The sequence below is a fragment of the Talpa europaea genome, assembly GCF_964194135.1.
Source record: "Talpa europaea genome assembly, chromosome: 9".
In the NCBI taxonomy this organism is placed as follows: domain Eukaryota; kingdom Metazoa; phylum Chordata; class Mammalia; order Eulipotyphla; family Talpidae; genus Talpa; species Talpa europaea.
In genome coordinates this window covers 108,590,150-108,606,087 of record NC_140076.1, presented here as the reverse complement: position 1 = coordinate 108,606,087, position 15,938 = coordinate 108,590,150, and the positions used below count along the sequence as shown (strand labels likewise).

Here is a 15,938-nt window from a genome sequence, read left to right as displayed (position 1 = left end):
CACGTTCACCCTGCACCTCCCCCAGACCGCCGGGAGCTGAGGCCAGCGCGCAGGCAGGCGGCACGCCCCCCCCCGCACCCCCAATTTCCCTCGCGGGCTTTCAGACGCTGGAAGGCACTAGAGCCCAAGAAGTTTGGGGAGAACCAAGTGCCTCTGAGATAAAGGTGTGTGCGTGTGCGAGGGAGGGGCGAGGGGCTCTGGCGGGACCTACAGTCACTACTGTTCCTGCCACACAGGCTTCGTTTTGTGGGCTCCCCTCTAGAGTCACCTCTGGGGTACTGACCGCACGCGCCTGCTTTGTTCTTTGATTGTTGCTAGTGCATAAGAAAGGGCGCTTCCTTCCTCAAAATATTAGCATCTTGAGAGCCAGGCTGCAGGCATGCCAGGCAGTAAATGGTTAATAGTCACAGCCTCGGTGTCAGGAAAAGGCTCGTGTGCTTCGGGACCATTAAGGCAAGCGAAAGGGGGTGCGGCTTCCACACCAGCAGCCTAAAACTAGGCTCTGCATCTATTAATCTTCCGGAATAACAAACACACGCACAAGAATGGGGCAAACATAATAAAAGTTGTAAAAGAAACTTTTCAACAAATATGCCAGCGTTCCAGATATATCAAAGGTGGTGTTGTTCTCCCCAGCAAACCCTGGCGGAGGCCACACAGCCCAGCTAACCTAGGAGGAGGAATTGCAGAATCCAGACCAAGCTCCAGCTGGGCTCCCCGCGTGTGCACCTTCTCCCAGGCCAACTAGCAGTGCAGGCCAGGAATAACAGGCTTTAGCAACAGGAAATGCAAAGTCAGTGGGAACTCCAGCTCCAGGGCTGGGGAAGACAGAACTGCAGAAAAAGTCCTCTTAGAAATTGATTATTCAAAGAAGAGGGAAACGCCAGGATAGGAGCCAAAGATTTTTATCTTTCTTCTCCCCCAGCTACCTGGTAAGACCTGAGAGGAGGAAAGACAGGGAAGGCCTCAAAATTGTTTTTGTTACCATTCCCAAGCATCCACCATGAGCAGACCGAGCCTCCATTCTGATCCGCAAACCTAAGTCCCCATTATTCCTGGCCACAGAACTTACCTGCTGTCTGGCTGGGTCTCCCTCCTGATGTTCTCAAGGCGCTCAGGCAGCATTCAGGTAGTAAGGACTTGGGTCAAAATGAATACTGTGGCTTTGGTTACAGTGTAACTTCTGCAAACCAGTTTCATCTGGACAAATCCACTCTACAAGGAGGTGTGATTATTTTCACACAATTCTAGCAAGGTTTTCCTTCCCATTTCCACATCCAGCTTGAAAGGCCTTTCCTTGAGGCCTTCCCCAAACCACCCACACTTAGAAGAATCTGGTATGAGTCCTAGTAACACGCAAGACCATCGGGAAGTTAACTTTCACTGATGGCATTACTTGATTAAATTTAGAGTTTTGTTTGGAGAAGGATATTAGAAGTTCTGTTTTTTCCTTTTTAAGTACTATATTTCTCAATTCTCATTACTCGTTTCCTGGTTTCTACAACTCAGCATTTGAATGTTGTCTCACTGGATGTATTCTGCCTACACTGTATCCCCTAAGGCAACTAGAAATAGCCCTAAATCTGAAATGCTCAAATGGGTCATCTACCATCATCACCAAAGGAGAGGCTGTGCCTGGTTTAGATGACCCTCCTTATTGTAGACTCCATTTGCAAATTCACTGACTAAAATTTATTTGTAACCCCCAAATCAATACTTGGGGTGCTTTTGCCATCATTCACGGACATGGGCAGAACAACAAAAAAAATCTGAGTTGCCTACTGTGCACGTTTCCAGCTGAGGTGGAACAAGCTCATATTACCGGTGAATGTCCTTTCATGATCTATTTCTGGTCACATTTTTTGCATTTTTGTACTTTTTATTGGTGATTTCACTGCCTAAAATGTCTCCAAGTGTAGCCCTAAAGTGCTGTCTAGAGTTACTAAGCACGAGAAGGCTGTGATGTGACTCAGGGATAGAGAGCAAAACTTGCCACCAGAGTGTCTCTTTGGTATAAGGGTTATTACAGGCTGGTTATCTAGGGAAACTGCAGATATAGGAAGCTCTGTGAAAGCTGTGTGGGTTGCCCTTAATAAAAGATATTTACATGTGTAAAGGAAAATCTCCATCTGTAAGGGTGTCTCCCTCCTGGATCAGGATGGTTGGGGCTGGGGGAGGGAGGGCAACCAAATTTCCTTATACCCGCATCTACAGAGGAGGCAGGAACTGATCGATCCCCATAACCACCATGCTTGTGTTAGTCGTGCTTTTCTGGTAGCTCCCCACAAATGGCCTCCCTTAGATTCCCAACCTCCTAACGTACTTTTTTTTTTAGCGGATGATTTTTTTTTTTTAAGGATTTATTTATTTATGCATACAAGAGCTGGGGTACAGGCCAGAGATGCAGGGGGGTGAGAGGATTCAGAGTGGGGAGCAGAACAGGCAGGCTGACTGAAATACACTGCTGAGGGGAGCAGCGGGCGAGTCAGGAGAGGCCTGCTCTTGTGGCCTGCTCCCTGGCAGGCCAGATCGATCCAACTCCTGCTGCAAAGGCTGCGGGATAGCTTCCTAATGCTGTGTTTACCGCCTTGCGCCACCAGGGAGGCCTAGCTGATGATGTCCTTAAAGAAGATAGCTTAATTAATGTTGGCGAGTTACTCAGTTTTCCTAAGATGTCTCAGTCAAGAACCCAGGTACCCAGGTAGGTGAAGGAATATTATCTTTTTTCTTCCCTTGCAGAGAAAATTCCCATGTTATGCATGAATTATAGCGCTGTTGGCTATGAATTCAACTTTTTTTTCTTTAAAGATTTATTTATTGGGCCTCCCTGGTGGCGCAGCGGTTGAGCGCTGGGTTGCGAAGCTGCCCGCAGCCTCTGCAGCACCGGTTCGATCCCTGGCAGCTCCCCAGCCACAGGAGGAGGGTCCCGCATGGTGCGCAGACCTCTCCTGCCGCCCGCTGCTCCCCTCAGCAGTGTACTTTGGTCCTTCTGCCTGCTCTGCTCCCCGCTCTGGCTCTGGTGAATTCTCTCACCCTCCCCCGCTTCTGACTATACCCAGGGCTTGTATGTATAAATAAATAAATAAATCTTTAAAAAAATAAAAAATAAAGATTTATTTATTTATGCATACAAGAGCTGAGGTAGAGGCCAGAGGTGGGGGGAGGGGGCGGTGAGAGGATCCACCAGAGACAGAGTGGGGAGCAGAACAGGCAGACTGACTGAAATACACTGCTGAGGGTAGTGGCTGGTGAAACAAGAGAGGTCTGCTGCGCCATGTGTGTTGCTCCCTGACCCGCTGGGGGATTGAACCGGGGGATTGAACTCATGCTGCAGAGGCTGCAGACTGCCTCACAGTGCTTTGCCCAACCCCCTGCGCCACCCCGGAGGCCCCTGTGAGTTCAATGTTAATGAATAAACAATGTATGTTAAATAAGAACATACGAAAGGTTATAGCAAGGTTATATATTGATCGGTTGACAAAAAATGTAATCAGGAGTTCACAGGAAGCTAAACCCTTTTGGGGGTAATATTTCACTAATCATTAGTTCCATGTTTGTAGGCAACTTTATAATATATAAGTTCTGTAATAGAATGCCTTTTTACACATTGGATCTGGAGAGATGAGACTGGTTTCTGCCCTCAGAGGACTTAGAGCTTATGGGGCCAGGAAGGGAGTGGAGATTGGGCAAGACACTCTACATGGTTTTTGGGGCCTCCCTGATGGTACAAGTCGTTGTTTCAGCACTATGAAGCTACCCACAGCCACTGCAGCCTCAGTTTGATCCCCTGCCAGGGAGCTGACCCACATGGCACAACAGACCTCTCCCGTCTCTCCTGCTGCTCCCCTCAGCAGTGTATTTCGGACAGTCTGCCTGTTCTGTTCCCCACTCTGTCTCTAGTGAATCCTCTCACCCCCGCACCTCTAGCCTGTACCCCAGTTCTTGTTTTTTTTTTTTAAGATTTATTTTTTTGTTTATACAAGAACTGGGTACAGTCAGAAGCGCGGGAGGGTGAGAGGATTCACCAGAGACGGAGTGGGGAACAGGACAGGCAGACTGACCGAAATACACTGCTGAGGGGAGCAGCGGGTGAGACGGGAGAGGTCTGCCATGCCATGTGGGTTTCTCCCTGGCTGGTTGAGAATCGAACCTATGCTGCAAAGGCTGTGGACAGGGCTTCCCTTGTGGCACAGCAGTTGAGCACTGGGCTGCGAAGCTGCCCACAGCCTCTTCAGCGCTGGTTCGATTCCCGGCCGCAGGGCAAGGGTTCCACATGGCGCGTAGACCTCTCCTGCCTCCCCCTGCTCCCCTCAGCAGTGTATTTTATCAGTCTGCCTGTTCTGCTCCCCGCTCTGGCTCTGGTGAATTCTCTCACCCTCCCACGCTTCTGACTGTACCCAGTGCTTGTATAAATAAATAAATAAACCTTTTTTAAAAAAAAAGGCTGTGGACAGCTTCACGGTGCTGCACTCAACCCGCTGTGCCACCGGGGAGGCCCCAATTCTTGTATGCATAAATAAATGTCTTTTTAAAAAAAAAAGACACTCTGCATGGTTTAGTAGGAAATCTCATTTTGTTTATGGCCTGTCTGCTCTGAGTCAACTTTGCAGCCCAAGGACACATCTGGAGCCCGTGCTATCTGAAGACCAGCCTCAGCATGCTGGGACACGATTGAAGCCAGGCATCCAGGAGGGTGATAAGGCACATCCAGGGCTGGACATCACAAGCTCCTGGCAGCAGTGAAGCCCTGCTTACTGCTGAGCTGTCTTTTGTTCAGCTCACTGTAAACAGCCAACTGGAAATGAAATGTTAAAGCGGTTTCTTAAGGATCCAGTTCCTGTCTCTACTGGCATTAGGTGGTGACAGGTGGCCCGAACTCTGGTCTTCTGGTTACAGATCTGCATTTTTCTATGTACCTTGTCTATTCAAGGGAGAACTTTAATTAGCTCAGCTTGTTTTATGGGACCATCCAGTTTTATTCTATATCAACCTTCCTTTCTTTGATTTCCCAAGTGGTATGCAGCTTGGTAGTTCTACATAAAATTGCAAATTAATAAACTGACATTCAGATGTGTATTAATCTTATGTGCGTTTGAAGAGAAGTTGCCAAGGTTTGAATCTAGATGAGTCAGTCATCAAAGTTCAATAATAATGATTATTAAAATACTAGAACTATGCAACTTGCAGAAGCACTGCCACCCAGGCTCAAAACAAGTCACCCTTGGGCCTCCCTGGTGGCACAAAGGGTTAAACACAGCACTGTGAAGCTATCCACAGCCACTGCAGTGAAAATTCGATCCCCAGCCAGGAAGGTGACCCACATGGCACAGCAGACCTCTCCTGATTGCCCGCTGCTCCCCTCAGCTGTGTATTTCAGTCAATCTGCCTGTTCTGCTCCCAGCTCTGTCTCTGGTGAATCCTCTCACCCCTGCACCCCTTCCCCACCCAGTGCCTCTGGCCTGTATTTCAGTTCTTGTATGCATAAATAAATAAATCCTAAACAAACAAATCACCCATCTGTAGCATGTTTCAAACCAAATATAGGAGTGAGGCTACACAGAAAACTTTTCATCTGGCTGGGAAACTTTTGCCCTAAGATATGGTTGTTGATTGGGTGTGTTCTTGTGTTCAAGGGATTGAAGAATAATCACTGACACACATCAGACTGAAGGTTAGCAAGTTCAGGTTTATTGCAAGAGTCTCCTGGCAGCAGGAGGGTGTCTAAGGGAAGAGCCCATTGCTTGGGTGCTGTTCTGTTTATAGGACTTCTGGGGGCTCTCCTGGGCTCTCAAAAGCTCCCGGAGGCTTTTTTCCTACTTTGGGATACGTTTCCACTGCCCTGATTTGCCTCATTGCCCCTTTTGGTCACCCAGAGGTGTGAAGCGACCACAAGTGCTGTTCTTTCCCCACCCTTCTATGGCTACCAGCTCTGTGGCTATCAGCCTTTGCCCACTAGCTACCCACCCCTTCAATACCACAGGCCGATTCCATCAGTGCATGATAAAATAGACACAATTAAAGTACATATTCTGCTGAAGAAGGTTAAGAAAATCAGGTCTCTGCAGAAATTGGCAGGAAGGGTTCATTTCCTTCCAATTATTCAAGTAATCAAGGGTTTCAGATGTCCAGGAGATTGAGATTTTACGAAAGTTTGTAGAGCTACGGAGATTGATGGGATAGCCTGGGGGCAGGCTGACAGAGTAAGTTAAAAGCAAAGGCGAGCATATTTGAATGTGCACAGTGAGTCCAGTGAGTATAGCTAAATGTCCCTTGAGAAGGTGGGGATTTGAACTGGCCTCGGATGTCAGTGCAGCACCACAACTCCTTGATTCTCTGTTGCGATCTAGGTAAAAGCATTTGTCGCATGTCTGTGGCTCAGTCAGACTTGTGTGGGAGAAAAGCAGCATTTGGAGTTAAGACAATGTGAAATATTTCCCAAGTTTAAGGTGCAGGGATTCCTTCATTTTGACTTAATCATATTTGGGCCTTGTTTTCTGGAAGATAGGAAGAGATCTAGATTTTTCATTTTGACAGAAATGGGAAACTCAAGACAAAACTTTTGAACCACCTTTGGGTGAAAAGCAGTATTCTCCATGGAGACACCACTTACACTTGAAAAAAAAAGAGTTGTTCTTTCCAAGACGTTGGCTATTCAGACTTCTCATACTTGAACGCAGAAACCAAGTTCAGAAACACTGAACACGGTCACCAAATAAGATCAAATGCAGGGACCTCCCCGGTGGCGCAGCGGGTTGAGAGCAGTGTGAAGCTGTCTGCAGCCTCTGCAGCACCGGTTTGATTCCCAGCCGGCCAGGAAGGGTCCCACATGGTGAGCAGACCTCTCCTGTCTCGCCCGCTGCTCCCCTCAATTGTGTACTTCGTTCAGTCTGCCTGTTCTGCACCTCCCCACCCCCCGCTCTGTCTCTGGTGAATCCTCTCACCCTCCCACCTCTGGCCTGTACCCCAGCTCTTATATTAAAAAAAAAAATCTTAAAAAAAAAAAAATCAGGGCCTCCCCGGTGGTGCAGCGGTTGAGGGCTGGGTGGGTTGCGAAGCTGCCAGCAGCCTCTGCAGCGCTGGTTCGATCCCCGGCTGCTCCCGGGCCACCCGGAGGAGGATCCCGCATGGCGCGCAGACCTCTCCTGCCGCCCGCTGCTCCATTTAGCAGTGTACTTCGGTCCTTCTGCCTGCTCTGCTCCCCGCTCTGGCTCTGGTGAATTCTCTCACCCTCCCGCACTTCTGACTGTACCCAGTGCTTGTATAAATAAATAAATAACTTAAAAAAAAAAGTGAAGAAGAGAAAACTGATACAGGAGAAAAAAAAAAAAATCAAATGCAGTTCCATCACTTACCTGAAGAACAAAGACTAAAGAAATGGCTCAGAAAGGAGAGACTCAGACAATTTAAGAACAAAACAGGTATATTTCTATTGGACTACCTGATACAGAGGATGTGTGGTATGGATGGATAGAATGACAAATAATACAAATATATTTTATTTGAAATAAACAAAATGCTTACACAGCTCAATGCGTCACTTGGAAAAACATTCCTGCTTGACTGTATTATTGAGCAAAAACAAAGCTGAAGCACAAACAACCTTCTTGTTTGACAATTGTTTGGAGACAGGTAGGAAGACACTACTTGGTTTTTTAAAAACTGACCTCCCCTTAAGGCCTGGTCATAAAGTGTAAACAATGTAAATGAGTCCACCATTACCAGCTGTCATATCATATCTATGTCACCTGTGTATTCTGTGATCACACATGTACCTGCCAGTATACCTGGGAAGGGTTGCTATATCACAGTTACATTTGAGTTCTTGGCAGGCAGGACTGAGGAAGAGTAATTTGGAACAACTTTTACATCCTTTTTAGAACAAATCACTAGTATTCCCTTAAATAACAGGTTACGATAGAAAGATACTGCCTGGAAGTTTATCCTTTTCACTTTGGTTCACTTTTAATTTTTGTTTGTAATTTACATAGTTGTTTGATTCATTTGCTTATAGTACAATCCTGCCACAAAGTATTAAAGCACAAGGTATCTATTATTCCCTTAACATCTGCATTTTTCAAGTTTATACTCTAGTACATCCCCAGTCTGTCAGCAGTTTTTGAATATTACAAAATAATAATAATAAATGGGTAAAACTCTTCTAAAAATGCAGATATCTGTAACTACAATGGTTCTGGATGGGAGGGAGACAATGAGGGAAGGGAAAAAACAAACAAGTTCACTTGCAGGGAATGTGGCTCAAGTCTTTGGATTTAAAAACAACTTCCCCAGAGAAGCTGGCTATCATGGATTTTCCAGAAAACTTCCTTTGCCCCCCCCCCTCCAAAGGATGTGAAAATCCCCAATTCTTACTTTTGAAAACTACAGTTATGAAATGCTATAAATGGTTGGAAAGGGAAGGATGAATGTGTTTTGCACTCAGCACTAGTTTTTAGGATAGCCTTTTTAGCTGCTGGTGAATCAGTGAAAACCACTGAAATACCAGAAGTGCTCTGAAGGATGGGGTAGAGAAGTACAGAACATATCACCTGCCTAGAACAGGGCTTCGTGGCTAGGAACATTTTCTAAACAGTAAACTGACTCCAGGGTAGATCTTCTTCTCCATCAATAAATGTGGCAGAATTAAAAAAAATTTTTTACAAGTAGATATAGTAAAAACAAAAATTACAAGGCAGAGAACACAACAGAATCAAGACAATGCTATAGGTTCAACAGTATTTTGTGAGGTTATAAAACCTGCTAACTTTGAAAGCCCTAGCAAAATATCACTCTCGTTTATAAATCAGTTATATTTCATATGACCACATGTTGAATCCTATCTTCTCATGTACTGAAGAATCCTACATTTAGCCTTTAAGCATTCTGCATTTCTTTGCCAATCTTGTAGCTGAGAATCTTGTTCCAGTCGATTTTGGTGCGGGTAACAGGAAGCTGCCGGCGCAAGGCCTTGAATGTGGTGTCTGACATTGTTTGATAGTTTTCACTAATTGCTGTCTGTAATTAGATAGATAATTAATAGATAATTAAATAGATAGATAATTAATAGATAATTTAATAGATAATTATAGAAAAGTTGCTTGAACAGAAAAAGGATGATTGTGAACGAAAAAATAACTAGTCAAAGGACATGCTTGAGCCCTTTAGAAGAACAGATAAGATGTAATATTTCTAGTGAGTTTCTCTCCAATTTCTGAAGCAGGCTAAGAATCCCACTTATATTATTTCTAAAACTATAGTTTCTTGACTGTTGAAATTTTGATTATTTTATTTATGTTAAAAGGACACAGTTTATTTATGTTAAAAGGACACAGAAGTTCAATAAAATATGTTATAAGCAAAATACTTAGGTACTAGACCTAGAAAAATTAGTCCAAATCTTCTTACCTGATACTCATTTTCTGCATGCTCTATGATTTTAATAAACTCCTTGGCAGTTTGGACTTCACTCTAATGGAAGCAGATGGAGGGAGATAATGGATTTTTAATAATTTGTAAGCAGTAAATAAAAAGAAAATGAAAAGTTTATATTAACTAGCATTTTCTGTGCCCATTACCTTCATGATTCTCACAACAACCCTGTGAAGCAGCTCTATTATCATCACCGCCATTTTGCAAATGAGAAATCAAAACCCTCCCGAGACTTGACCAAAACTAGGCAGCTTTTGAGTAAGGATGGGGTCTGAAACTGTTCACCAAAACCCACATCCTTTCCAGTCAACCTCAGTGTGCGCAGAAGAAAAAACTGTGACGTCTTCAGATTTTTATGCCTTGACGACACCTGTGTTAAGTGGATATAAACAATGCCCTCGGGTATATGTGCCATATATGTAAAGTTCACATATTGTTCTATTGCTATTTATCTATCGCATTTTGCCGAAATTGATTCAGTTGCAAAGTGAGGTGAATCTCTCTCCCATTTACCATTAAGCACAAAAGAATTAGTGGTAAAACTCTAAAAGATTTAATGCCTAGTGCAGCAATTCCCAGCTCCTATCCAACAGGCAAAACTGTTCTCTATTTTCATGGTGATAGCAACCCTTGCCGTTTTCACTCTCACTCTCACGCGTGTACAACGCAAGCTCATGGGAGCTGTGTGAGGGTGGTGATTGCATCACTTAGAGGGCTAGCACTAAATGGGTGAAGAGTGAGAATCCTGTTGTCTTTCATTAAGTCACATGTCACATGATTTGTGAAAATGAAAATCAGTGCCATTCTTTTCACTCATTTATTTATTTTTTTGGTTTGGAAAATATAGTTTTTTTTTTTTTTTAAGATTTTTTTTATTTATTTACACAAGAACCAGGGTACAGGCCAGATGAGCAGGAGGGTGAGAGGATTCACCAGAGACAGAGCGGGGAACAGGACAGGCAGATTGACGAAATACGCTGCTGAGGGGAGCAGTGGGCTCTACAGGAGAGGTCTGTCACAACATGTGGGACCCTCACCGGCCGGCTGGGATCGAACCGGCGCTGCAGAGGCTGCGGACAGCTTCACAGCACTGCGCTCAACCGCCTGCGTCACCAGGGGAAGCCCAAAATATAGTTGTTTTTCATGAAGATGTTATTTATGTCAGCCAGTAAAGAATTTGCTATTGTTCTATTTTAACATTTCTGTTTTCATATCTAACAAGGTAAATATTGATATAGAGCACACATAAAAGCAATTTGAGGGTGCTCAATAACTTCTAGAAATATAAGAAGTCTGAAACTATACAAGAAGGCAAGAAAGAAAAAATATGTTCCCCATTTTCAGTTATAGAACACACTAACTTTTGATTAAATACTCCTAAAAATGTTTAGTTTCTCTAACGATACGAAGACCTAAAGAACGGACTAAAGATTTTAGGACTAAATCTATTGCTGTCTTTGAGCAAATCTCAAAAATTAAGAAAGAAGTTTGAATATTTTCAAGTCATCATCACTACTCTGAGTCAAAGACTAAATGTAGCTACTTGGTTATATTCTCTCAGAAGCTGCCCAAATCAAAGTGTTGAAAGCAAAATGAATTTCTACTGGCAGAATCAGTATTTAGGATCAAAACTAAATTTTTAAAGAAAAACAAGATACAAGTGAGATAGACGTTAAGTATGTTATACTCACCGAAACAGTGATTGAATCCTGTACATCTTTATGACTAACCAACTGGACATTGCCATCTTCGTAATAGTGAACCTGCGTGAGACAATGCTTGAGCAAGTTTATATGTAGTTCACACAGAAACCTATGCTTAGGCCACAAATCCATCTCTTAAGTCATCCCCAATCTTTACCAACTCCGAATGAGTATTTTACAGAACACTAAATTTAAGAATTCTCTTCCCCTAGCAGGGAAAACTGATTTAAAAAAAAAAAAAAAAGATCTATTTTATTTATTTATGCATACAGGAGCTGGGGTACAGGCCAGAGGTGCAGGAGCATGAGAGGATTCACCAGAGACAGAGTGGGGAGCAGAACAGGCCAATTGACTGAAATACACTGCTGAGGGGAACAGCTGGTGAGATAGGAGAGGTCTGCTACGCCATGTGGGTCAGCTCCCAGGCCAGGGATGGACTCTGGAAGACTAAGGAGAAATGCAGCAGAACTGTCCCACCAGAGGAGTGAGGAAGCTGGCATATTTATCTGCTGATCCCTTTATGGCACTTCTAGAGCCATTTAACATGCCCAGCTTGCTTCACCTGAGTCAGGCATGTGCCATGACTAGGAAAGTCCCCAGGGAGAGAGTTGTAGTTACTTGTAGCAGGAAGCTATAGTGCGTGCAGATGACATATGTTTTGATTCAATTATACCATTAATTGAAGCTATCACCAGCCACTGTGGCATGAATTCGATCCCCAGCCAGGAAGCTGACCCACATGGTACAGCAGACCTCTCCTGTCTTGCCCATTGCTCCCCTCAGCAGTGTATTTCAGTACATTCTCTAAATGACCTAAATTAATAGTTCTAAATAAAATTGTTTCCCTATTTTATCTAATTGACATTACTGTAAAAAAAAATTACTGTAAAAAATAAGTCCATTTATGTAGTTTCTTTCAAAGCTAAGACCTAGGTTTTATATATGTATTGATATATGTACACACTTGAGTGAGATATAATATACATGAAAAACACTAAGAAAGCTACCAAATAGCTGCTACATAATCACTTCTTAATAATTACTTATTTTCTTCTTTCATAAAACCACTCTTTGATAATTCCTGGAAAGAACTTAGTTGTCTTTGAAAGAGAAAAACAAGCAAGTAGTACATGCCACGTGACCTGTCCTTTATCAAGCCAGAACATAGCTCTGGTTAAGTACCTCCTCAGGATGCAGGATTCTATTTCTACTCACGGACATTAATCTCCCTTTGTACCTACATACAGTTGGCCCTTATTTCTAATACAAGAACAAATACCAATTGGCATGTTTGTTTTAGAGATGTAATGCTTTATCACAGCCTAGTAATATGTCGGAATCTCACCTGAATCTTAAGTACTCCAACCACTTGAGCAGTAGGTGGTGTGATGGTGAACTTCCACTCTGATCTCCAACGACCATTCCTATTACAACACACAAACACATAGTAATTCAGAATTAGCTAGCACTGAGCCACAGTGAGGCCATTTGCTACAGAGGCAGAAGAGTTGGGGGAAAGAGAAAAAAAGATACAAGTAATTTCTAGTTTGAAACAAGCAAGGTTCTCCCCTTTCAAATGTAAGTTTGTATCCAAGTGGCCTAGTCATTAAACCTTTTCTAAGTAATTTTGACTTTCATTTTTCCTTTTGTTCTCTTGGAGGAGAGAAGCATGTCTACTCAGTTCATGGCAGGTTCTTCCACAAACAAATGGAGTTATGCAATTAACTCACAGTGTTATTAACCCTAACCCAAGTAAAACTGGGATTTCTACCTGGGCACTTTATTAATCACTTATTCTCACTCAATAAAAGAGTACTTAAAAAAATAGCTTATAAAATCTTAGAATTGGAAGGAATCATGTTTAAATCCCTCATTTTACAGATGGGAAACTTTAATCTCTAAGTAAATAATTTATCCCAAGATACTTAGATTAAAAACCAAGTCTTATCTGTTGGCTTGTTTATCCCCCCAAAATAATCAGATACAAATATAAGAGAACAACTTAGTGTCTTACCAGAAGTTTTTAGGCTGAAATTGGTGGCTTTCAATACATGCAATAATGGTCTGTTGTCCATCTATAGTTTTAGCATAAACCTATTGTTCAAAAAACAAAAAGTTAGACTGAAAACACATTTAATCTAAATGACAAAAAAGCAGTGTGCTAAATCCTTGGGAGACAAAGAATCAGACAGTACGAGTTAAAACTCCTACGAGTTCATGCAGTATGAACAAAATAGAACATGTTAGGTTCTAGGGGAGAGAGTTGTACTCTGAAAACAGAGGGAAATACTGTTCCTGATTTAAGGAAAGTACCATTTAGGCTGGCCTTGGAAGGTAGTGGAGATTCTGATATGTAGAGAAAGAGAATAATGATGGGAAAACAATTGAGACAGGAAACTGAGGGCATGTTCAGTGAACAGCAATTAGTTCTGTTAGGTTAGAACAAACGTATGAAAAAAGGACAGTAGATTTAGGTCAGGTAGTGGACATTAGATAAGGGGTTTTAGGCTTTTTTTCTATAGGGAACAAAGAGACACCAAAATGATATAACCAGAATCACCATCTTGGGAGAAAACAGAGTAAAATGGAAGAAAACATGGAAGTTGGTTAAAAGACCATGAAATTAATCTAAACAAAAACCTGGGTAATACCAATGAGTAAATGAATGTAGAAGCACAATTTAAAGTCTACCAACGTATTGTAAATGAAGGACAAGAGAAAGGAGCTAAAGTATGTGCATGCCTGGATATCTAGAAAGGTGGTGATTAGCGCAGTGGGAAATTTAGTGGCAATGTCCAGCCAGCAGTAAGAAACATCAACTGTCCCCTAGGGTGGGAGAGGTGATGTGATCACTAAGGGAAAGATGGAAAAAAAACAGTGCTTTTATAGTCCACAAATGTTCTACATTGTTTTCCTTTGGTCTAGTAAATCTGTTGAAACACATTGTTATCATTTACATAGGATCAGGGAACTTCCTGCCCAGGATCACTTGAAATACAGATGTAGGGAATGCCTACATTCCCAAAAGCAGAGAGAATAATAGATGGTGCTGATATGATAATGAAGCAAAAGGTGATTTCTAGAAGCAGTTGGCGGAACTTAGTATGAGATGCCACACAGAAGTCAAGGGCCGGGAAAAGGCAACTGATTAGGCAATTCTGGAACTCTGAGTAACCTCCCAGGGTCGTTCCTGGAGGATACAGATTGAAGCCAAATTCGAAAGGTTAAGAAGTAGGAAAGTACTGAGGAAGTGCAACTACAGGTGCCCCTGGTTTGGCTGCATGGCCGAGATCAGCAAAGCAGGAAGAAGGTGGAGGAGAGGAAGGGCAAGACAGAAAGAAATAAAAGAGGAGCAACTTATAGAAACTATTATTGACGGATGGAAAAGTTTTCCTCCTGTTTATGGACAGGATAAAGTACTACATTTCTAAAATGGAGTCAGAAGAAGACATCTTAAAGGGAACGGGATAGTATGAAATCAAGAATAAAGATCTTTTTTCATCAAATTCAATATAATGGAAGAAAGAAAAAATTTGTGAGTGTGGAATAAAGACAAAGTCTAGATCCTATTAAAATGTGGAGGAGGGCCTCCCCGGTGGCACAGCGGTTGAGCGCTGCCTTGCGAAGCTGCCCGCAGCCTCTGCAGCACCGCTTCGGTCCCCGGCCGCCGGGTGAGGGTCCCACATGGCGCGCAGACCTCTCCTGCCGCCCGCTGCTCCCCTCAGCAGTGTACTTTGTCAGTCTGCCTGTTCTGTTCCCCGCTATGGCTCTGGTGAATTCTCTCACCCTCCCGCATTTCTGACTGTACCCAGTGCTTGTATACATAAATAAATAAATCTTTAAAAAAAAAAAAAGTTGAGTTTTAAAAAATACATAAATAAAATAAAATGTGGGGGATTAGATATGTATCCGAACACAGTAAGCAAAGTTTAGAACATACCATGTAGAAACATCACAGGGAATACTGAGGAGGAATTAAGAATTACTAACAAGACACCTGGGTATAGCAGACACTGTCAGAAACATTCCCTGGCTTTCTGTAGTTCATTTGTTTGCTTAGTGAAGGGAGAAAGGACACAGTAGGATTAGTCAGTGTAGGAGCTCTCCAAAATAAGAATGAGTAGTGACAGAGTTTGAATAAGTAACAAATGGTAAGTCAAAAGTATATTTAGGATTGAACAGTCAATTTCTAAAAGAGGATGTCAAGTCTCTCTCTGCAAAACTGGGCTCCAAAATGGAATTTGGCACTTAGCCAACATGAGCTTTCCTCATTATTTAAAAAAAAAAAAATCAAGCATGTAAGAAGAATGATCGCCATGTGTGCTGAGCTTACTGTAGGCCATGCACCTTCCAAGTACTTTATGTACATTACTAACTCATTCCCTCCTCACATCAATCCTGTGGGGTCAGAACTATAATTGCCCAAAGTCACACAAGTAGTTAAGTGGCAAAGCCAGGACACAGACCAGCCAGTATGGCTTCAAAGCAGTGCCCTTAACCAGTATACTATACTATCATTTAACATATCACAATTACATGTTTAAAATATTCTGACATTTTTCTTCATATGCTATAATTTTACAAAGGAGAAATAACGATAGAGCCAAATTTATTACTTTTTAGAGTCAAAAGGAAGTAAAAGATAAATTACCTTTGATTTAAAAAAAAATTAGTTCAAATAGTTTGACTATTCAATGAAGGCATCTAAACTACATAGAAACAGCTTGAGTAAATATACCTATACCATAAATATGTCTTTTCCAACAAACTTTATTTACTTTTCTTATGTCTAAGCTGTAAAGACCTTTA

The 15,938-nt window shown here is 42.5% G+C and overlaps 1 protein-coding gene across 2 annotated transcripts in view; it reads right to left on the bottom strand.

Moving 5' to 3' along the window:
- Positions 1 to 8,871: 8,871 nt before the first annotated feature.
- CAPZA1 (capping actin protein of muscle Z-line subunit alpha 1) overlaps positions 8,872 to 15,938 on the bottom strand; it is a gene marked incomplete at both ends in the record, with an annotated part of 39,869 nt that continues 32,802 nt past the window's right edge. For both annotated transcript variants that reach the window (XM_084244233.1, XM_084244234.1), the window contains 5 exons: positions 8,872 to 9,012; positions 9,403 to 9,465; positions 11,118 to 11,189; positions 12,475 to 12,553; positions 13,144 to 13,223. In XM_084244233.1, the coding sequence (XP_084100359.1) occupies positions 8,872 to 9,012; positions 9,403 to 9,465; positions 11,118 to 11,189; positions 12,475 to 12,553; positions 13,144 to 13,223 (435 nt within the window). The remainder of the gene's footprint in view (positions 9,013 to 9,402; positions 9,466 to 11,117; positions 11,190 to 12,474; positions 12,554 to 13,143; positions 13,224 to 15,938) is intronic.